The sequence below is a fragment of the Lissotriton helveticus genome, chromosome 9 (assembly GCF_964261635.1).
Source record: "Lissotriton helveticus chromosome 9, aLisHel1.1, whole genome shotgun sequence".
In the NCBI taxonomy this organism is placed as follows: domain Eukaryota; kingdom Metazoa; phylum Chordata; class Amphibia; order Caudata; family Salamandridae; genus Lissotriton; species Lissotriton helveticus.
Window position 1 is genome coordinate 245,879,226 of NC_136070.1, and position 23,599 is coordinate 245,902,824.

Sequence of the window (23,599 nt, forward strand, 5' to 3'; positions counted from 1 at the left end):
AATGGAGAGAGGGTATGTAAGAGGTTTCCTATTTCTGTTTTGCTTGGCGGCCTGCCAATGTAGTGACGCTTAGTTTGAGGAGGTCACATGGGCTCTTTGAGTTTATATGTTCCTTTCCTCCCTGGTTGTAGTTTGTAGTTGGAGTTTAGTGGAAGGACATCAGCAGCAACGTCATCTGGAGGAGGAGGACTTTGTTGAAGAGAAGTCCAGAGGCAGGAGAGACCCAGAAGTCTTCCTCTTTGCCTCACAATGTTATCCAGCCAAGCATAGACTGCCACAGTGCAGAGGTTCAGGGTATTGAAGATAATTCAATGGCTGAAGCTCTGGAGGCAGAGATAGCTGAGAAGAGAAAAGATGAACATCATCACCACCACAGGAAGATTATCCATCACCCTGTCTACATGTTTCTCTAGAGGGAAGTTGGTTAGAGGAGAAGTGTACCGTAAACGAGGGCATTTGAGAGACACGCTGGCATTCCATCCGGCAGAGCTCAGGGAGGTAAAGTTTTCTGTTCTGTTTCCACAGTGCAAGACACCTGCTGGGCCTTCCCTGCACTGCATGATGACACAGGCTCTCTGATTATGAGAGTGAAAGAACTTGTTGAACACATTCAGTCTCTAGGTTTATACAGTAAATGTCCATTTTGGAGAAAGGCAGCTTAGTTATAGCTCATGCTGTAAGAGTAGATTCTATGTTCATAGTATTATCAGGGAAGATAGAGCCTAGAGGAGTGTTTCTGCATAAAAAGAGTGAGGCAGCTCAAAAAGAAGACATAACTTGGTTTAGAGGTCTGGGATCTATGCCGGGGATCCAGGCCAGTCGCTTTTGAAAGATTTTTCCAGCCTGGCGAGGGCTATGCAGCAAGGAGAGAGAGGATTGTTCAGATCGACGCTCTTCACTATAGTACAATTTAAGTCTCCATCATCTATGTCTATATAAAGAATTAACAGTGGTAAAACATAGATGTAAATATTTGTGAGCTCCTAATGTACTAACTGTATTTTACTAATTCTTATGTTTTACAACTTCTGTCTGTCGTTTCAATTATGCAGGTCATAATTGACTATGTTGTTATTAGTCTGTTTTTTAATCATTTGATTAGGGAATCATATTAAGTGTAGATATGTTATCATTTGTTTTTATTTTTGATGTATAATAAATATGTTATAACCTATATATTAGTGCAATTGTAACAGTTTTTGATTGTTCTGTGAACTTGTGAGAGTATATTTTAGCTTTATGTTTTATCAATCTCAAGGGAATAATTCCTTTCTTCAGATTTACTAGAAAACATGGAATCAATAACAACCTAGAATTAAATATCTGTTCTTCCCTCGCTATAGGAGGCAAGGATGGTCCCTGCTAGCGTGACGCCGCATTTTACTTAGAGATTGGAAGACCGAAATCTCACAAAAATCTCAGGGGAGCAGCAACTTCCCCTGAGATCGCTGCGAATTGCGAAGCCTCGCACCAGCGCTGAAGCGCTCCCCTGAGAACCCTGCCCACCCGAGGAGACAGCTCCCGATCGAAGTTGCTGCGGGCATGAACAAGAAGCTGCAGTGCTGCCAGTGCCCACTAGAGGGCACCGCTGCGTAACCTCTGAAAATAAATAAACAGAGTTAACGACAAACTATGTTGTTATACTGGGAAAGCCAACAGCCGTACAGCAGGTGCTAAGGACATGCTCGGTCTCTGCGCTAAACGACTGGAGAACAGCAAGCCCACGGATAACAGCACCACAGGGTGGGAGGTGAGCCCAGCACATGGGGCCATATGTATCAACATTCCGTTTTGCGATTCCTAAATAGCGATTTTTAAGGAATCGCTATTTAGAAATCGCAAAATGGTACGTATGTAGAAATCAGCTTCTTTTTAGTGATTTCTGAAAATTCCTTAATTGCGATTAGCAAATTGCTAATCGCAATTAAGGAATAATTTCCCATTCATTTCTATGGGCCAGGAGGCCCATAGGAATGAAGGGGAAATTTGCTAATCGCAATTTGCTAATCGCAAATTGTGAATATTTTCAAGGGTGCAGGGGTGTCCAAAGGACACCCTGTTGCACCTCTGAAATCGGCATGGGTGCAGATGTGGCGCACATACATGCCCTAAGGGCATGTATGTGCGTCACATGGCACTTAGAAAATTGTAAAAATATGCATGTGAAGGGGTGACTGGGGAGTCAGGAAGAGGCTGGAGACGCCGTTTCGGTAATGAGGGTTTTATTTTCATGTACAGTTTTTTTTTACGAAACGTCAGTCTTTCTTTAGCGAATTCTGCGGGGTCCGTGGTGGCTCTGCTCGTATTCCCTTCTTCTGTGACTGGATGACTTTGGGACTTCTGGATGACAGCGGAAGCTTCCACTCGTGGCAACCGTAGGAGACAGAAAAACAACAGGACCGTTTTAATGTAACGTCCTCGTTCTGTTATACACCCGAGGGGAACCAGGGGAGTGCAGGGACACCGGTGAAGTGTGCTTAGCTAAAGCGACCAAGCGACCAGTGAGGAACTCGTGGGGACAGCCGTGAAGGGAGGTAGGGAAATCATAAGGGACAGGGAAAACGGGAAGGATACTAGGAGGGCGTACCCTGCTCTATCGCGGGACCTCCCTCCTCCTCCCTACCCAGCTCGAGAGCTTTTCCCGTACCTGTCGCAGCCACACTCCTCCCTCAGGAGTGTGGCAGGGCGCAGCTCGGTATCGTTGGCCTCCTGGCTCGTCTGCTTCTCGACTTGCTTCGTCTTCTTCTCCTCTTCGGTAACACCGTCCTTCTCTCGACTCTTCTCCTTTCGTGATGTCACACGCCGGCTGTGGAAGTTCCGTACTTTTCACCAATCCGGCACAGTTGACGTCATGGAGGGTTGGGCCTTCCTCAGCTTCTCGTGTCCAGTTAAAGGCGCCGCTTGTATTATCGTCCGTGCAGTTTTGCCAAGGGTCTTGCGAGTCCTGCAGGGAATGAGGTGATGAAACGGTATCAGTGAGCTGCCACCACTCCGCTTCGTCCCCTTGTGAGACGCGTTCTGCGTTACAATGCATTTAGGAAGGAATTCGTAACTTACCACCAACTAGAAGTTGGTGGTAATTTACACCACTTCTAGTTGGTGGTAATTACCACCAACTAGAAGTTGGTGGTAATTTGCGATTCTTTAAGGCCAATTTGCTAATTTTTTTGGCTTCTTACATTGCATTTAAGGAATCGCAAAAGTTGTGATTCCTTAAATGCAATCGCAAGATAAGGAATCGCTATTTTGCGATTCCTTATTTTTCAAGCAGATTTGCTCGATGCATACCATTAGTCCAAATTGCGTTTGCGAATTCAATTTGGCTTGATACATATGGCCCCACGGAGAGAAAGCGAATATGCGAGAGATGCAGAAAATCCTGCGCACCCCCAGGCTCCTGACATTGTCTCATTATCATTACCCAGGGCACAAGTCGTAAAAAAAGAAGTGGGGGGACATTGTCACCGGAAGTGACGTCACCACAGGAAGTGACGTCACGAAAGGTGCCGAGCTCCTCGTCCCAGAGAGGCCAAAGCATGAAGTCCAGCTGTTTGGCAGGGGGGACGGCGACGTCCCTCCGGTAAAATAAGTGGGGGACGCCGTCCACCCGCGTGGTACCCCGACTCGAGCCCTGTTATTACCCCTATAAGACTTTTGAACACGCATGAGCTTAACATTCATTAAAAAAGGTATATTTCACTGAATTTAGTGATTAGAAATTATGGGTAAGACACTTGTGTCATTTTCTGCGTTGAGCACTCAACGTGGGCGCCATTTCAGGGATGAAATGATGCAAAATGGATGTTATTTAGCAATTGACATGGCTGTCTATTCTTTCCTCAAATGGCCTTCACAGCTACACAGAGCTTCTCTACTGTTTCCACCTTTGTCAAAAATCCATTCCAGGAGGCTTGGCCAAGATTTCGACCTGACTGGACGTGGAATACTGAGGCTCCTCGCCGCGGCCCTTCGCCCTTGGTTTTTCTTGGCAAACAGTCCCCTGCAGTGCGTTGAAAAGTACAGCGCTGTGCGAGGGGATCCAGGTGCACCAAGAAGGAGGGGTCAGTTGAGCCATTTACCCCCAGAATTACTCCCCGACTGACCTGGCCGGCGCCTACGAGCTCCACCAATATGGCGCCCTGGCAGTGAACGTTTGAAGGTGCCGCCGGGCCGGGGAGGCTGTGTGGCCGGGGGAGGGCGCCGCCTGCTGCCGATCGCTGCTGAGACCCGACTGTGAGTGCGGAGTGGCCGTGGTCCTGACTGCTGCGAGCCCTGCTCCACCGATCTGCGCAACCCGGGTGGCGGCCCGGGAGCGCGAAAATCGAGCGCGAGGCCCTCTTACGGCCTGGCAGCAGTTGCTTCCGGGGACGCTCACCAGGCCTGGGGCAAGCAAGAATACCGCCAGCAAGGACGGTGAGCACCGCGGCGATCTTGGCGGCCGGGGTGAGCCGGACCCTTCATGGTTGCACCGCGGCCCCCGCGCCATCTCCTGAGGGAGCCACAAGGCTGCTACGCAGCCGACTTAATCGGCGCGGAGAGTCTGCCGCGCTCTGCCCCTACGCTCGGTGGAGCCCGGGAGATCGTTGTGAAGGGGCCTCCAGCGGGCACCTCTTGGACACTGCTATACTGCCCTGCTAACTGTGACTCGGCGCCGGCCCCCCTGCTGACACCGTCCCTCACGCGGTGAGTGCCTCGTTCCTGGAGGGGAACCCACTCCCAGTACAGGGCGCGCCGGGACTGTGTGGGGCTGAGCTGGAGACGCAAGACTCGAGGGCGAGGCTCTGGGGCCTGGCCTGTGCAGCACTGGGCCCGGACAGCATGCGTGGCACCTGATGTGACCAGCGTTGGCGAGAGCAGTACCCAGGCGCTGCGACCTCTGCGCTCCCTCACATACTCTCATAAGTTGCGAATGCCTGTCTAATTTACAGACCTGGCGACATCTAGTAGTGGCTCGCTGCGGGCGCTCTTCTGACCCTACTATGTAGCAATTTTGACTGTGTTTTCATGCCAGCTCTGTTGGTACTGTCTCCCATGTGGTGGGGGTCCTGTGCCTAGAAGAAAGGGGACCCTTTTCCAGCGAAGAGCGAACTCGGCTGAAGTGGGGCTGCTCTGGGTGTGCGAATTTGGAGGGCGAGGCTTAGCAGCTTGCACAGCATTGGGCCCTGAGTCTACACACTGCACCTGAAGCGCCTAACCCCGATGAGGACGTTAGGTGAGCATCATGACCCCTGTATTCCGGGCACTCTTATAACAAGCGGCAGCTACTTGCTCGTTCAGCTTACTTTATTGCTTCCTCGCTGCGCTGGTGCCGCTCCTCACACAGGGTTCACCGGAGGCCCACTCCCGCCCTATCCCTCGCACTAGGGTTTGGAAGACTGCACCGGCTCTTTCACGCTCGAGGTTGCCGACACGACCAAAGCCCACTTCCCAACGGTGTGCCCTGCGGCATCATCATTGGCATGGCTTTCATGAGGAAAAAAGGGGACCGCACATTGAAAGACATGCTTACAAAGGGGTCAGCTTCGGGAGATAAAGGCCATCCCACATCCCCAGCATCGCGTCCACCCACTGGTCATGCAGAAGGAGAAGCGCCCATTACCCGGTCGTTCCTGGATACTCTTTTTAATACTCTCCGGGAGGGGAGGTGCGAGAAATACGCTGGGATGTGGACGCGTTGGGTGAACGAGTGGCCGTCATAGAGACCTAGGACCAATCTAAATCCGAGGAAATAGAGCAACTGGAACAAGAAATCCTCCACCTCAAGGACCAACAAGTTCACTTGCAAACTCACGCGGAGTACCTCGAAAATAGATCCCGAAGGAATAATATCCGAGTGAGGGGCGTCCCATTGCAGGCTGAGGGAAAGGATGTCACCGGTTACCTCCAGGGCCTTTTCAGGGAAATTTTAGGGGTGGACCAGAACTTTGAGATTTGCATCGACCCCGCCCACAGGGTGGGTCTGGGGAGGAGAGCCCTGACTCCCCCACCTGACATCTTGGCCTTCCGGCCGGGTTTCCCCCTCAAAGAATGTATTCTGAGAGAAGTCCGTTCAAATCAACCAACCACCTACCAGGGACATGCCATTGCTCTCTATCAGGACTTGGCCTCCATCACCCTCCAGAAGCATAAAGCCTTTAAAGAGGTGACACCTTCCTCATAACCAACAGGGTGCCATATTCTTGGGGCCATCCCTTTCGCATACTTTTTAAATGGAAAGGCCAGCTACATCAACTCCACTCCCTTCGGGAGATGTGTGAGTTACTAGGTCTCGCACAACGCAGTCCTACTCCCCTCCGAAGCCTTTGCAGCAATCGTCGAGGGACGAATGGCAGAAAGTTGGGAGACGTCGCTCGCCTAACTTGGGTGCGAAACCGGATCGAGCCACGATGACCGCAGAATGGGTTTCGGCTTTGGCAGCTGTCACACCACGACACCGGACTCTCTTTGATCTTACACTGGGGACTGCAAACATACCAGCTTCTAGCTAACTGGGGGCGGGGGCGGCGGGCGGGAAGCCCCAGGCGTCCTTGTACCATGACCGTCTTACTTTCTTCCTGCCGATTGTTTGCGGCTCAGGCTGTAGATGGTGGACAATGTTGGGTAATTGGGATTGTTTGGTTGGGGTTAGGGTGGTGGGGTGGGGGGAAGGTAATCGGCGGAGGTGTCAGGTCGAGGGTGGGAGGAACCGGTGAGCAACTCTTGGGGAGGATGTAAAGTAGGGTCAGTGTTCGACTGGGAGCTCATACAACACGGAGGTCTGAGCAGATGCCTTCTGTTCTTAGCCCCTTGACACTTTGAGGGTACGCGCCTAGGTTTCCCCTATGTCTGCACCCATGACACAAGTCTTAACTCTTAACGTGAAGGGACTGAACAACCCCATCAAGAGGCGCGCAATTCTGAGCTACCTTGAGAACTCGGGGGCCTCGATCTGCTTACTGCAGGAGACACATTTGCTACCTAAGGACTGGCACAGAATTAAACCCGGGCCTTTCCCCATTAATTTTATTCCTCTATGCCAGATAAAAAAAGGGGAGTGGCCATACTACTAGCAAGGCACTTTCAGGGCAGGGTTGGGGATAAAATAGCAGAGATAAGGGGGAGGCTGCTGGCGTACAGGTTGTGGGTGGGCAATACCCCTGTCGTCATAGGATCCCTGTACGCTCCTAACTCTGGTCAAGAGCCTTTCCTTACAGATTCCCTGTCAGAAGACCTTCGCTATCATGATAGACAGATCTTAATAGGCGGGGATCTTAACTTAGTTATGGACTCAGGGAAAGACAGGTCCGGCCACAGATATGGTGTCACTGGGGCGATTTCGAGTGCGGGGAAAGAATGGCTTCATAATAGAGGGCTGATAGATATCTGGAGAGCGGCTCACCCCCACAGCACGCAATACTCATTCTATTCCCATGTACATCATACCTACGCTCGCCTAGATCATTTTATAGGGTCCTCCGAACTTAATGGCCTGGTCCAAACGGTAGACATAGTTCCTGCAGCACTGTCCGATTATGAAGCCGTAACGTTGACTCTTGACATGCGATCCATAGGTAGACCGAGGGGGATAGTGGAGACTACGGGAATCTCTATTACAACAAACAGATATCTGCCAACAGGTGCAGAAGTGCATCACCGAATACTTAACATCCAATGACTCTGCTGACACACCTTTGATGGCATTATGGGGAGCCCTTAAGGCGGTAGTGAGGGATGAATTAATATCTATCTCTGAAGCAGGTAATAGAGCACACAAGGAGAAAAGCGAAGAGTTAGCAGCTAAAGTGTTGGAGTTCGAGCGAGTGCACAGCAGGACGGGGGCTCCGCGAATGTGGCAGCAACTCAAAGCAGCTAGAGCGCAACTTGCAAGCCTAGACTTGGATAGAGCGGAATATGCCGCCCTTCATCTCAAACACTCTTATTATATAGGGGGCGATAAGACAGGGAAGCTCCTTGCGAGCAAGCTCCGAGCGCGGTCTGAACGTTCCAGAATCATGGCCCTACACACCTCGTCTGGGGAACGAGTTGAAGGCGGCGATCAGATTGCTGACGCCCTACGGGATTTCTGTGCCTCATTATATAGTAGGGACCCTACAATTGACAGTGCAGGGGAGGATTATCTTCGTCAAGCAGCGGTCACAGCTCTTAACGCATAGGGTGTGGCGGCGCTCGATGCCCCCATTAGGGTGGAAGAAGTGATTGGTGCACTCTCCTCAAATCGCTGAAATCGCCGGGCCCGAATGGCTTCTCCGCCGGTTTTTATAAAACTTTTTGCCACTCCTTAGCCCCGGTTCTAACGCGCCTGTTTAACTCCTTTCACGGTCCGGGATCAATCCCCGCAGATATGCTCGAGGCCAACATCGTAGTCCTTCCCAAGCCAGGGAACGATCTCACTCAGTGCACCGCATACTGGACAATTTCCTTCCTTAATCTCGACTTAAAGCTGTTAACAGGGGTCCTTTCAGGCGGGAATAGCTGAGGATTTGCTTTGCACATTGCTCCTTATCGTCTGATATGGACTTAAGGCCGTCGGCCGGACATTTCTTTTTCTTCTCTTGCAGTTGTTAGCAGGGGTCTCGACCGTGCAAGCTTTGTTTAGACGTTTATAGCAACGAATGTGCCAGCTGGGAGATGTCTCGGCAATTGTGTATATCTCTCACTGTAATTTTGCCTGCTTTAAAATCAGTAAAATAAAGTTAATTAAAAAAAAGATCCGTTCCAAATCTAATTATATGCGCTACAACAAAAGTAGATGCTCTGGTGTCGGTTTTTGCAACATCTCTCTGCAACCGCTTGGAGGGGTGCCAGATTGCCCCTAAAACAGGGACATTTTAAGGATTTTGGGGGTCCTGGGCCAAACGTGACGTGATGTTTGTTTTCCATATTGTAATATAGGAGCAGCTCACTAATATTACTGCAAATAATATCTGTGCCCCACTACCATTCCTCATATGTGAGGTCATGTTTTGATGTAAATTAAACTTGTTATAGATGTTTCATGGTGTTGAAAAACAAACAACATGTGTCTGCAAAATGTCTGTAATAGATTCCCACACATCACTTGTATTAAAAATACATTAAAGGAAAATGGTATCTAAGAAATCTATGTTTAAGAATCATTCAAGGTTATGAGGGTAAGACTGTTTAGAGAACAGAGCCATATCGATTAGGTCTCCCTATTGGGCTAGGTTCGTGGACCAGAGCCCACTTTGCCCATGACTTAAAACGTCTATGCCCTATGAGCATCAAAAACGGCCCTATTGCTAGTGAATGATTGCAAGGGGCAGCAAAACGTTAGTTGGCCTTGGGTGGCAAAACTCCTTGCATCGTCCCTAACTCCAATCTTGACAAAGATGAAGAGCAGATATACCATGGATAAAAAAGACAAGGCGCTTGTGTATGGGCAGCAATAGCAGTCATAGGCATGGGTTAATTCCCGTTTCTTATGGGATTTTTATGGATCTGAAGTGTTTTGGTGACTGCGGTTGTCGTTGTTGCATTGGGTAATTAGAAGCAGGTCCCAGTTCGTGTTGCTTCATATCACCAAGAAAGGCTCGTTTTTCTGAAATAAACAATACTCTTCAGAAGGCACAGAGCTCTGGGAGGTGTGATTTCGTTCACACTGGCCTCCTCTGATCCCTCTAGAGTCCCAGCCTTAAGCAGGGATATAAAGGAGAAAACATTTGAAAATGACATGTTTTTCTAATGTTTTGTAATTCGTGGTAACAAAGAAAGTCACATGTTTTACTAAGTGCATGTAAACGCAGCCAGTAAATATGACAATGTATTTCCTAGAAAAAAAAGCCCCCCAGTTCTGTGGTTCATGTCTCCGTGTTCCTGCCAGGGATGCTTAAATGGGTGGTCTATTGGATGCAGGGGAGTAGTCATAGAGCAAGGGGTACAGAGGGAATGATAACCCTTTTAAATATAGAAATGTAACAGATATATTTAATTAAACCAAAAGTACCACTATATTCATTATTACTTTGTGGGGAAGATGTGTAACGCACCTTTGCAGTTACAAACCCTGCGATTCACAAAATCGTGGAGTGAAGGGAGCTGGTTTCTGAAACCTCTTTTGTAAAGCAGCACTAGACCTTTGATGGACACAGACAGATTTTGAAAGAACTTTTTTCTGTTTTGCAGTGGTGGGAGAGCGGATTAGGCCGACACGTGTGAGCAAGCGCTAATAAAAAAAAAAATGAAACACTTTTTTTTTGTAAATACATTTTATTGTTATTTGAAAAACATGGTAAGCAACATGCAGAATATCGTAGTAATGTAGCACAGCAATATATCGTATAATGGTAACTGACATTGGAGCTCGCCAGGGTAAACTTAAATCTCCCTCCTCCCCCACATCCCACCCTCTGTCAGTGCGCCCAAAATCCAACTTAAGAAACCTTTCCTACAGGAGTACCCTCCCGAACTCACAAATCTTCTTTTGTAGGGAATGCAAAGGGGGCAACATCTCCAGACAAACCCACGGTGAACTCTTCCCTTCGACGTGAAAGTGCACTTGGCAGTGTGTCCTCAATCCCTGTCCCCCTCACTTTCACTTGAACCCTCTGCCGGGGTTTGGAGTGTTGTTACCAGAGCCACCCAAGCCCTAGCTGTTTCTAGGGATCTCTCATTATCTAATCGCCGGGCTTGCTGCAATCGGAGCACCCCCTCAGCTTGTGCCCAGCGAAGCATAGCCACCCTCCATCTCAAAAAAATCAGGCCCATGGTCGATTTCCAATGCATGGTGAGTTCTCTCTTGGCCAGATTCAAACCCAGGTCATAAAATTTGCTAGTGACTTTCGTTCGGGAGGTATGTGAGAACCATAATAATAGACAAGTGCCCATGAAAAAAAATTAAACACTTACCGAGATGCGCTGGACCTCTGCCTTCCTCTTCTTTCTTCCTCTGCAGCCCGGCCACCAGGAAACTCCCTTGACCAATCCTAGCGCTGCTCTCAAACCATGAGAGCAGCACCTTGATTGGAGGGAGGGGTCTCACTCATCGCTCCACAGCGATATGGAGGCCTGCACTTGCTCTAACCCAGACAACCGGGTTAGATATGTTTAAAGTGCGCATCTGTTATTGGCCGTTGCAAGACCGCCCGCCAAAAACACATGCACACTTTAAACAGTGCATTTGACAGCCCACCCACCTCCCTGCCGCTGTCACTCAGCAGCATCCCGCCCCGTTCTGACGTGTTGCTCAGGACAGGGAAATAAAAATAAAATGGTAATGAATTACCATTTTATTTTTCATCTCTGGTGCTTTGGGTGATTTAAGTGGGGTGACGCTTCTCTGCTCCAATGGAAGTGCCCCACTTCTGTTTTGGAAGAAAGCAAATGTAGGAAGGGGGGGTCTGCTGTGCTTTGCCGACTTCCATCCCTGCCCTGGCAGCCAATCACTGGGAGTCTGGTAGGTAGGTTGCATCGCAAATTGCATTCTGATTTGCTAAGAGCTGATGTGCAAGTTGTACATCCATTGTTTGCAAATTGGAATGCAACATCTGGCCCTAAGGTACATTGACTGGAAATACCAATTTCCCTTAGTACGTCTGCTATGGGTACAGAAAGAACTTCACCATTAGCCGTAACTCTGCAATACCGTGAAAATGAGACTCAAAATCATATGCCCACATTCGAATCCGATACAGTTGTAAACCTAATGAAACCGTAAACTGTTATCATTAAAAGAAAAAAAGCATGTTTTGAAAAATATAGGCATTAACAAATGTATTTATATTTCCTTTAGGTACATATAGGCTACCTCCCAAACAAGCAAGTCCTTGGCCTCAGCAAGCTTGCGAGGTAAGCAGTGCAAGTGAATGTTACACATTATAAATTTGGTTTCATTTGGAAATTGGCATAATCTTTTGATAGTAGCGGCTATAGTACTTGATAAACATTTTTAGGGTGGGAAAAAATTATTTAAGCTATGCAACAAATATTATTTGCTTATCTTTTATTATATTATTAAATGAATATTTGTTTTTGCTCATAAGATATCCATAGTACGATTTATAGTGTACGAAGAACTGAATCTATGTGTTCCGTAATTTTCTAAAGCATAGATAAAAAAATCTGATAATACATTTATTCAGATGTAATCGTCCATGTTCCCCCACGTGTGCTTCAGTGCTACACTTGGGTTAGAGATAATATCTCATTCCCCTGTTTTATTGTTTTGAAAACAGATGTGGGCTACAGTCGCGCTCCACCATCTGTGTACTCACTTTGTGCTAGGTCAGTCTACCACTCCCGGGTGCCAGGATTATATTTTTTTATTGGTCGCTCCATCTTAGTGTCAGGGTCTACTGTGAGTCCCCTACAGGTTTGAGTGCGTAATTCTAGCTCCATAATTCTGCACCAGACTTTCTCAAGTAGTTTGGCGTTAGGCCTTGATCTGCTGTCGCCACCATGGTGTTGAGAACTGCTCCCATTTCAGCACGCAAGTGTTTGTCTACTTCTGTGTCCCTCCCCAGTGCAATGTTGTAGTCTGTCCCAGTTCCCCACCATAGTGCTGTGACCTACTCACATCTCCCACCATAGTGTTGGGGGCTATTACCATTTCCCCACCATAGTGATAGGGTTTGTTGTAGACCAAGCAGAACCTTGATCCTTTTCTACATCATGATGTTAGGTTGCCTTTGTCCGCACATTTGTTGAAGATTAATTAATTTGGTAGCTCCAAAATAGTGCCAGGACTTGGTATACCCAATCTCCTACCTTCTTTTCAGTGTAATTTGTTTATCCCCAAACAATCAGGGATGTCCTCCAATATTACTACTTAAGTGCCAAGTTGTCCCCCTAGTCAGTTCCAACATATTACTGTACAGTTTTTGTAATAAGTCAGAGATTTCTGACCTCCAGCCACTCACTTGCCAGGGAAAGGCAGTCAGAGAGTCAGGCATATCCAATGCAAGAGTCAAAATTCTGGATCCCAGTGAATCCTTGCTGTACCAGGATATTCCCCTGTCTCTCACAAATAGCAGGAACTTTCTACAGTTTCCCCACATGCTGCTTTGGACTCTCCCCAGCATATTTTACACATTGACATCTTCTTGCCCCAGAACTCAGACTTTCATAGTACCAAGCTGGCCCAACCTGGCATCAGTTCTTTTCCCAATCTCATGGTAATGGTGGCTCGTCCCCTGGACCAAAGTGCATGAAAATGTAAAATTGAATTTGCTCAGTGACTGATATCATTTCATGCAGAAGCTATGAGTCCCTTGTGGGGCAAACTATGGTCATTGACATGCTTCAAGCGCAACAGGAATAAGAAGCAATGAAAGATATAGTGCTGCCCACAACAGCTGCACATACATCATCAGAAATCCGAAAGATCAATTGTCTTTAGTAACAGGGTTTGGTAAACATTTGTAGACTACTAAATCTGAGTGCAAAAGACCACTTATTTTTATCATCAGAGCACAGGAGATGCTGTAGAATTGTTTTCTTGTCATCATCAAATACCTAACTGCTAATTCATTCTCCATTAAGATGGAAATAAAGGAAGCCTCTGACTGTGCACCTGTCAATGTATGTCTGTTCTTTTGTATTTTTGAATTATAAGACCTTCAAAGAGACTTCGGAGCTCATGAGGGGTCTTGGGTAAAAACTAATGCGAAAATATTTCACCACGACTAACATGTAGTGAGATGTGCTAATTACTGGTCCTCGTATTATCCTTCCATAAAGTATTAATGAATTAACCTCACAAATAATTATCACCCATTGTATACAAATTATATCTCGCCTCCACTGAACTTATTATTTGCTGACTTGGAGACATGGTCTGTTCTTTATTTGTATTTGTAGGATTATTAGTCTAAAACTGAACATAATGTCTTGCCTGATAAATGTACGTCAAGATCTCCCAATTAGAATCCCAACTAAAATTATCGATCATATTCAAAGTAGGATTAAGACCTTAATTTGGACCTCATTCCTCTAGATTTAAAAAGAAAATCCTGCTTATATTTCCAATTGGAGACTGGGCTGGGATTTGCAGGGATTGCAAGATTGTTGATTACTTTACAACTGTTTGTGACCTTTGATTGTTGACTGGATGGCAGGGAAAAGCTCTGACTAGAAGTAGACAGGGATGTTATGTTCAACAATTTCTATCTTGAAGTCGATGCACATTTTGCAAAACAAGATAGCGATTCTCTGTTTTGTTCACAATTTCTCAAATTCACTATTTCCTGTGCGACTTTACAATCTTCCACAATTTATATTGTTTCGGTTTTTCGATCTGTTCATAACATAAACTCCTTCCCCTATTTGGGAATAATCCCCTCTTGAGGTGAAATTACATTTCACATTGTTATTGTCCATAGAAATTACATGGAAATTGTGTGTCTGAGTAAACAATATAGCATTCCACGTGCACATGATAATTAGGCTATTACATGAACCACCTCAATTGATTTTCTGAATATTAAAACTTCAATTATTATGCTGTCAATAGTTCAATTCATCACGGTTTTTCTACTTATATCTCTATACTAAGAACTATCTAATTACTAGACCTAAGTTGTTAGTGATTTCTTTTTAATCTTTAACATTTGCAGCTTATTTCACAACAATGATGCCTGGGGGTATCTCCTCTCTCATTTCCTATACTCAACACTATTTTTGGGCTCTACAAGACTTTTCTTGCAGCATATGGGGCCTGTATCACAAATCTGCATAATTTAGTGTTGTGATCGCAAATAGATCTATACTGAAGTAAACAAAAAAGTGTTGTGTGGGATGCTTGAATTAATTTCAGCCTCTCCATCTCAGTCCATCATTTTCTTGTACACAATACCACCTTAAAATAGACCCAGCAATATATGAATCAGCCTGGATCATGCTCCAATTGGAACAGTCCAGTCTGAACTAGCTAGCCAGGTCCTCCCCAAACCAGAAAACAAGCACCCCAAGACTTGTTTCGCCCTAGTTGGGGGCTCTTCAGTCTCTGCTGCTGCTTTGTTTCAAAGGCAGAGTGAGCATGGAACCCATGTCTGGATATACTCGGGGCCTTTAGGGTCACACTGAAGTAGACAAAAAGTGATGGGTGGGATGCTCGCATTAATCCCAGCCACTGGTAATTACTCATGGTGCATCCCAGTCCATCTTTTTTTGCACACAATGCCACCTCAGATTAGCCATACATGGCAACTTTTTGAAACTGAAACAAATGTGATTTTGAAAACAAATCGGATAAATGTACTTTCTCCATTGTCTTACATTTAATGAAGAGCATGTTAGGTGTGAGGCAGCAACCATAAAGCCCTTTGGGACTCAAAAATATCATGAGTCTACCACCTAATCGCGTTTGTTGGCATGTATGGATTAGACATGCCATATAGAAATGTGCCTTGATCCTGCTCCAATAGGAATAGTACAGTCCAAACTGCCACACCAGGTTCCCTCTGAACTGGACCACAAGCATCCCTAGACCAGTTTCACCCTACATGGGGCTCTTCAATTGGATGCAGCTTGGGTCCAGTGGCAAAGTGAGCACAGGACCCATGTCTGGACTTACCCATTGCAATTATAGCTCTGTGGCAGGAAATGTTAATACTCAATTTTTCTTTAATTTTTCCTGTACCCTACCCACCCCAGTGTCTTTGTAGCAGTAAACACCTTGCTCCAGCTTTCTGCTCATGGTTATGGGGTACATATCAATGAGCGATACTAAAGGGGATGATGGACGGAGCGTTTGAGCAAATCAAACACTTACCCCCAGTCAACTGATCTGGGTTTAATCCATCATCATTCTTTAGCTCACGCCACCACCCCAGTTCACACATGGCCATAGGCAAATCAGTCTGACCCTGTGCCTCATGGGAACAGTCCCTCCCGAACTGCCAAGCCATGTCTTCCCTGGACCGGAAACAAGCATCCTGGGACCGGTTTCGGGTTCATAACTCATCAGCCAGGCTATCTTGAATCCAGTGGCAAAGTGAGCAGGGACCCGCGTCTGGGCATACCCTGCCAACTTAGGGCAAACAAAGCGATACCAAAGTGGATGATGGACGGAGCGTTTGAGCAAATCAAACACTCACCCCCAGTCAACTGATCTGGGTTTAATCCATCATCATTCTTTAGCTCACTCCACCACCCCAGTTCAGACATGGCCATATGCAAATCAGTCTGACCCTGTGCCTCATGGGAATAGTCCAGCTAGAACTGCCAAGCCATGTCTTCCCTGGACCGGAAACAAGCATCCTGGGACGGATTTCGGGTTCATAACCCTCATCAGCCAGGCTAGCTTGAATCCAGTGGCAAAGTGAGCAATGAGCACCACACTCTAGCTCAAGGTTATGGTCCGTTGGCTCACAATTGCGCCTCAGTTTTCATTGGGCATGCTATAACTTCCAGTTGAGTGGGAAAGTAATGTTATCGCTTAGTTTCCAAGTATTTTAATTCGTCTCTGCTTAAAATAAAAATAGTTTAATTGCATACCCTGCAAAAAATCCCCTTATTTCAGATTCTTACTCGGTCTTTTAAATTCCTGCAGTTTTCAATCCCTTATTATCGGGTATTCCTTTTTATTTCAATTCCATTTATGTGAGGTTAAATGTTGAAAGTCTAAACCTTATTTTATGAAGACTATAGTCTCTTGTTTGATGTGGGTTTTAATGAGTATGGGATTTCTGTGAAATATCCCTTCAAAGTCTTGCTTGTAGAGTCTTCTGGGATAGTGATATTTCAAAAGTATTTAAACGTTTGCAAGTATGTAGTACGTCATGGAGGTGGAGACTGGAATGACAGCAGACTGGTCTTGTTGGAAAATGGAAGGGAGGGTAGATGTTAATGAAGCATATGGTCATGAAGACACCTAGCTCATGGCAATAACTCCATCCGTTGTATGAGGGCAGTGTAGGTGAAATAATAAAAGAGACATACAGAACCAATCCAAACTGTAAAACATGATAACTCCATGAGCTGAAGTTACATTTGTTAACAACAAGATTAAACAAAGAAAACTAAAAGCACACAGAAGAAAGTTATTAATGATATATTGAAAACTAAAAGATCTTGCATCTGTCTAAGGGGGCACTGAGAAATGGAAAAATTTGAATGCTGGAAAATTTTCTGTTTTCTTACAGTGTTTTTATATTCCGATTTATCTTTGTGGTGTCTTCATGAGTTGTTACTGATGTGTGTCATTAAAAGGACATTAAAGGACAACATTCAAGCCTCTTTGAAATAAAATTGTGCACACAGAATGTTTTTAAATTTAGCGAGATAGATAAGTGGGCTATAAAAGTTATTTTTTCAGATCGCTATTTAACAATGCCCATCTCCAGCATAAACTGTGCCATTAATTAAGTGTTACTGCCCTCAGCTGAGGGTGTTGATGATTTTTCGATCCCTTCCATGCAGTAATTGACTTCAGCAGGAAGAGGGAGCATATGATGAGGGCTAATAGGAGATAGAAGATACACTATTAGTACTTTCCACTGCAGCTCCAATGTCTGCAAATCAGCCCGCTTCCTTTTCAATTATTTACCCAACAGTCTTATGCAAGCTCGACCTATAAATGAAGTTCAAGCTGATAATGGATGGGTCATTGTGCTAAAGGATATTCTCCACCTCTGTGTAGGAGGGTGCTTTAAGCACAGCATGTTTGCTTTATTTGTTAAACATTAATAAATCAGAGTTTCTGGAGTTCACATCCTTGGTATAAACAGAAGAACCTCTCACTGCTTTGGCTGAAGCAAGAACCCTAAAGGTCTGGTTATGTTCAGACTTCATGTGAATAGACGCAAACCTGTGGAAACTCTGGGTGGTGCAGTACGGTAGTGATCTTTTTGGCAACTCAGGGGATGGTCATGATGGCAAAGCGCATGTTTATCTTGGACTTTGTGACTTTGGAAGTGGATAGGATATCTGACGTTGGCATGACCATGCCATTGCAGTGATGACAGCTTTTATTGCACATTTTGGGCAGTGCTTGGTGACAAGCAAAGTAAGGCAAGGGGAAATCAACTGAAGGCTAACTCTGAAGATGAAGTGCCTGCTCAGGTGGTCCAGGCCTGGCAGTCTCTGAAACTATTCTGGCTTCTTTATGAGAACAAGGAGTGTATCTGAAGGCCGTGTTAAAGATGAGGAGGCCTCAAGAGCGTCCAGTTGCGAAAGCTACCAACATCGAAAGCTTCTTTGCAAAGGTTGTTGTTAAAAAGAAGCTTCTCAACAAAGCAGGTAGAAGGAATGCAGGAAATAATCACAATTTATTTTGTGATTTTCTTGGTTGTGAATCAGTTTAAATAGTGATCTCACTCCAATTAGCATTTTGCACGAATGCAACATTGAAGGGCCAGAGGCGACTCATGGCCACTGAAATGTCAGGAGAGCAGTTTGGCAGGTTGAAACTGCAAAACTGATTTAAGCAAGCGCAGAAACCTCCTCAAACATTTTTGAAGGTCTTTCTAAACCTGCCAACAGTGCTGGTACACAGAATGATTGGTGCAGATATTTATCAATGCAGCTGGCATTCACACTCTGTCCATTATTTTCAAAGAATATAATGGGCCGTTCGGTGATTTGAGCAAAAAAAAAAGGAAGGTGAAACTTTTTTTATGTAGATCAAAAGGTGCAACCGGTGTATTACATCACTGTTGGTTCCTTCATTCTTTCACTATAAATGCCAAAAAGGAACTCAAGTATTTGGAAGACTTCAATGTGATTGATGCGGTCAAAGGCCACTCCTGATGGGTACTGCTGGCTGTGGTCACAAAGAAACCAAAACAGCCAGGGTGGTCAAGAAATGGGTGAATAGGCCACTTTGCAGTAAAACCATCAAGCGGGTGGGCAGTAGTGAAAACAGTGGTTCCTTCAGAGTTACTTATTACATTTTAGGTGATATGTAAGGGGATCAGTCAAAGTATTCCCAAACAACATGTATGGTTGAAAGTCTCATTGTTCCATAGAGTACTCCATCAGTAATCAAGTTTATGACAATATTTTATGGTTAATCAATATCCAAAAAAGACCACATGCTCAAATGGAAAACGTGAAATGGAAAGTGTACATGAGTTGTAGGGTAGTGACTGGTCATAACAGAAGAACAACTCAAAATGAATAACAAATTGGCTGCAGATATAGTGAATGGTCTAAGATGACATTTCAAAAGTTTTGAACTTGCTCCATAACATAGTTGATTTGGAAGAAATCCAGTTTGGGGATGCCGGAAACTCCACAGGAGACACCAGCAGCACATGCCAAAGAGCAGGCAACTCATTGAGATGGCAACATCATAGACCTTGTCGCTGATGCCAGAAGGTCTGATATTGAAATGTCTGCTGCTCTTCTGGGCACGAGTCACATCAGGGTTGACTTTTTGATTGAAGACTTGTTTGACTCCAAAGATAGCCTGCTGGCTAGACACACCCCGTCATTTTTGAGCATGTGAATAGCTGATACCTTGAAAATACTCCAGGTTTTATTCTCCCTCTGATAATTCCCTTGACTGCCTGTTGACTGCCAATTCCAACATCATTGTGTCCCGTATGAACAGATAGGGTCCGCTGCCATCACTCTTGTCTGTCTATCTCTTTGCTGAAGGACTGCTTTGGTTATTGTTTATTTTTTCTTCCAATTAATCATTGTCCTTATTTTGCAGGATTGTGGAAATATACAGTAGACGACTACAAGGTAAACAATATATTTATGCTTCCTCAATGCCTGTCGGTGCTAATATAAAGACTATCAGACAATATTTAAATCCTCTCCATATCATGCAACTGTTTCTCACATATCAGTTGAAGCCAATTTTCAACAATGTTGCTGTATGTGCATTGGGCACACTGCTGTTCTCTCTTTTTTCTGCAAAAAAAGTTGTCCCATTCTTTTGACTTTTTATTCAATGTAGGTAGCACCATTTTTCACATATCTTTTACTGCTCATTGTCAAAATGGAGCGTGAGCAAGGATATAATCAGTCACGCTTTCAAAAGTATTTGCAAAGACCATATTGGTTCGCTCGGAGATATCTATAGTCACTGTTTCTACATCTATGGCGTTCACTATGAGTCAAGCACAGAGGTCTTCCATCTTGGCATACTAGGCCACCTCATCAAGGTGATTCTAGCTGGTAAAAAAACATGAGGGCCCGATTCACAAAGGTAAAATTAGACGAAAGTCTAACTTTGCTACTTTTGGTATTCACAATGGACATTTAGTACTCGTAAATGCCCTTTGTTAACACCGAAAGTCATAAAGCTCAACTTTTGGTATTCACATAGGGCATTTACAAGTAGTAAATTCCCTTTATGTATACCTAAAGTCATAAAGTTAGACTTTCGTCTTGGTTAACCTATCAGAACATCCCAAGCCTCTATTCCTGTTCCTGCCCAAGGATCTTTTTTCAGCAAGTGGGGGGGGGGAGGGGGGGTCACTACAATGGCCCCTTGTTTGGCTTCCTTCCCCTACTTTTTGTTGAACACTACTGCCCATTACTTGTCCACGTTCACATAGCAGGTGGTAAATGTGAGTGTTAATCCCTCAGAATAGAGATATCTATGTGGAATTCCAGCTCGTAGAACCGAGTCAACAAAGTTATTTCCCATAGACCACTAGAAGATGGTTACAGTTCGGTAATGTTAATTTCATGTGCAGAAAACCAAAGGGGACGATGGATAGAGTGTTGAACATTGCAAGAACTCACCCCAGTCAACTGATCTGGGATTAATCCATCATCATTGTTTAGCTCACTCCGCCACCCCAGTTCAGACATGGCCATATGTAAATCAGTCTGACCCTGTGCCTCATGGGAACAGTCCAGCCTGAACTGCCAAGCCATGTCTTCCCTGGAACGGAAACAAGCATCCTGGGACCGGTTTCTGGCTAATCAGCCATCATCAGCCAGGCTTGCTTGAACCCAGTTAGCAAGGGACCCACGTCTGGGCATACCCTGCCAACTTAGGGGGAACAAAGCAAAACCAATAGGGGATGATGGACGGAGTGTTGAACATTGCAAGCACTCACCCCAGTCAACTGATCTGAGTGTAATCCATCATCATTCTTTAGCTCTCTGCAAAGAAAAAAAAAGAAAAAAGACAGATCGAGAACCTCTGCATGTAAGTTTCCAAATAGCATTTTGTAGTACGTTAGCAGTAATTCTTTTTTGTTGTTGTTTTTGTTTTATATAGGGTGAACTTGACCCGAAGGTATCAGAGTGCTTTGCATGAGGACCAGTTGCGCTACAGAGGGACACTTTCATTTTGTTAGGCACAGTGAGATTTAGTGATTTGCCCACAATCACAGGATGTTCAGCTTCCCTGCCGAGACTCAACCCCAGTTCCCCAGCTTCCAGGTCAATTGCTCTAGCCATTAGGCCCCATACTCTAAAATCCAGCTTGTGCATAGGCTCCTCTGTTTTTAAATCAATGAAAAATAATTCATGTACTAAATATGATGTTTTTAAAACATGTCATTACCCTAACCCTGATACCCTGTTACTAACCCTAATCCTAAAACCCACAACGTTTTTTTTTTTTATTATATACGCAGTGTCAGAATTGGTAATGGCCATGTAGAGGTAATGGCCAGAAGAGAAAATTATGTTGTAGAGTTAATTGTAAGAAGAGGCAATGTTTTACAGATAAGGGTATGAAGAAGATTAGCAAGTTTTTGAATGATGGCACAATAAGACAATTAGCTGTATAGTTGGTTTTAAACTATGCTATAATTTTCTAAACTCATTTTCGTCATGTATTTTCCGAATTTTGGTTTCTGTGAAATTTGTGAGTGACAGATAATAGGTGCACATAAATAAAATATTTCACTTAAATCTCTTGATTGTAAGTGAGAGTACTTCTAAAATGGATCTGTGGAAAAGCTGTACCCACCAGTAAAAAGTAGCATTTCCTGTTTAAAGCTGAGTATATTAACCATGATGGAAATAAAAACATGTTGTTTCATCTTGTATTTATAGTTCAAGAACGCCTAACAAAGCAAATTGCAGTTGCAATAACAGAAGCGTTAAAGCCTGCTGGAGTGGGAGTTGTTATTGAAGCGACGTAAGTGATTTTTTGGTTCTTCATTTATCTGGAGATATAACACTGTAAATAAGGTGATTAGAGATCAACAATATAGGCTGTCAAAATATGTAGATACATACTAATATGAAAATGTGGGTACATATTACAAGGTAATTTTCCATTTCATATCCGATATCCACTACCCATACTCTGGAACTTTTTCAGAAACTGCGGGTCTCGCGAGCTAATCCATATGTACGTCATTCAGTTTGTTTCTTAGTTTATTTTTAGATCATCCATTGAGGAAAACAAACACTTGCATACATACTTTAAAGCGAACATACATATTATTTTTTATGCCAAAGAAAATGGCTGTTGGAATTTTTAGAGTGCACAATTTGCCAGAATTCATCTGGTCCCTTACCCATTGAAGAGGCTTTAAGAACAGTTGTGCTTCATGTCTTCGTGCTCTGTATTAGACTGTGCCCTTTTCAAACCAGTAAGTTTGACAGCTTCAAGATTCCTTGCCCTGATCATCCACGTGTTTCTATTAGCCTAAAGAATTCTGAACTGGAGGAAATCACCTCTTGGCGTTTCCAGAAATACCATTGAGATAAGTACAGAGTTTGGGGCTTGGCTGCATTCTCAGCACTCCTGGTTAAAGCCTGCAGTTTAGGAAAAAGGGTGAAATCTGCATCTTATGGCTGTCGGTTTGCTTTTGAAAGAATACTTGGATCACATCATAATGACACCAGTTGTCATCGGCTTTTGAAGTGCGGGATTGAGACAGCTGAAATGTGTGAATACTAAAGAGAAAATGGGGCATGGTGGGCCTTTTCAAGCCTTTCTGGTCAGACTGTCCTTGAATGATTAAGAACTGTTCAATTTCTGGGAGCAAAGCAATAAGCCTTTTCCAGAACTTTGTCATTGCTCCCACCTTATCTCTGTAGGCAGCAACAGGCCTGCATAGTCTGTTTCTGTATCCTGCAGCAGTACTGTGAAGTGTCTGTGGTTGAGTGCGTTTTGCGTGTAAAAAATGCTTCATTACATCATTTACTTGTCCTTGTTTTACTTTTGTGGACACTGTTTCTTGTTGGATAATGAATTGATCGTCAAAGAAAGTAGATGATGGAAGCTGTTTCCCAGCAAACTTTGAAGTCTTCTCGCATAACTTATCATGGACGGGGCCTCCTTTGTAGGGACACTTACAGAACAGTTAAATGTGGTGTGATTGGAAGAAATTACACAAGCTGAATAATGCATCTTCTGCTTTTGCATAACGGTGCAATGAAAAAGGCAGTGGAGCTCATGATTGCTTGGTACAAATAGCTCTTCCAAACAATTAATTGAGCCACATGACAAGCATCCTTTGACTAATCAAAAGCAATGCTAAAGCAAGAGGGAGGCGGGCCTTCTCACAGCATTTATGACCTGCTCTAGAACATTGTCACCTACTGCTTTCACATATAGAAACACTCAGCACTGATTTCCTTCATAATGTTAGATTTATTAGAATAGTTGGAAATTGAAATGTCTGCTGCTGAAACAAAACTTTTCTTAACCAGCTCTGCCTCTGTAAATGAAGTTTTATGTTTTGCAAGTAGCATATGTTAAAAGATCATTAAG

The 23,599-nt window shown here is 44.6% G+C and overlaps 1 protein-coding gene across 1 annotated transcript in view; it reads left to right on the forward strand.

Annotated features, from left to right (window-relative positions):
- Positions 1-23,599, forward strand: part of GCH1 (GTP cyclohydrolase 1) — a 219,160-nt gene that overhangs the window by 168,542 nt on the left and 27,019 nt on the right. The window contains exons 3-5 of the mRNA XM_078659837.1: positions 11,750-11,805; positions 19,616-19,647; positions 21,928-22,012. Of these exons, the coding sequence (XP_078515963.1) occupies positions 11,750-11,805; positions 19,616-19,647; positions 21,928-22,012 (173 nt within the window). The remainder of the gene's footprint in view (positions 1-11,749; positions 11,806-19,615; positions 19,648-21,927; positions 22,013-23,599) is intronic.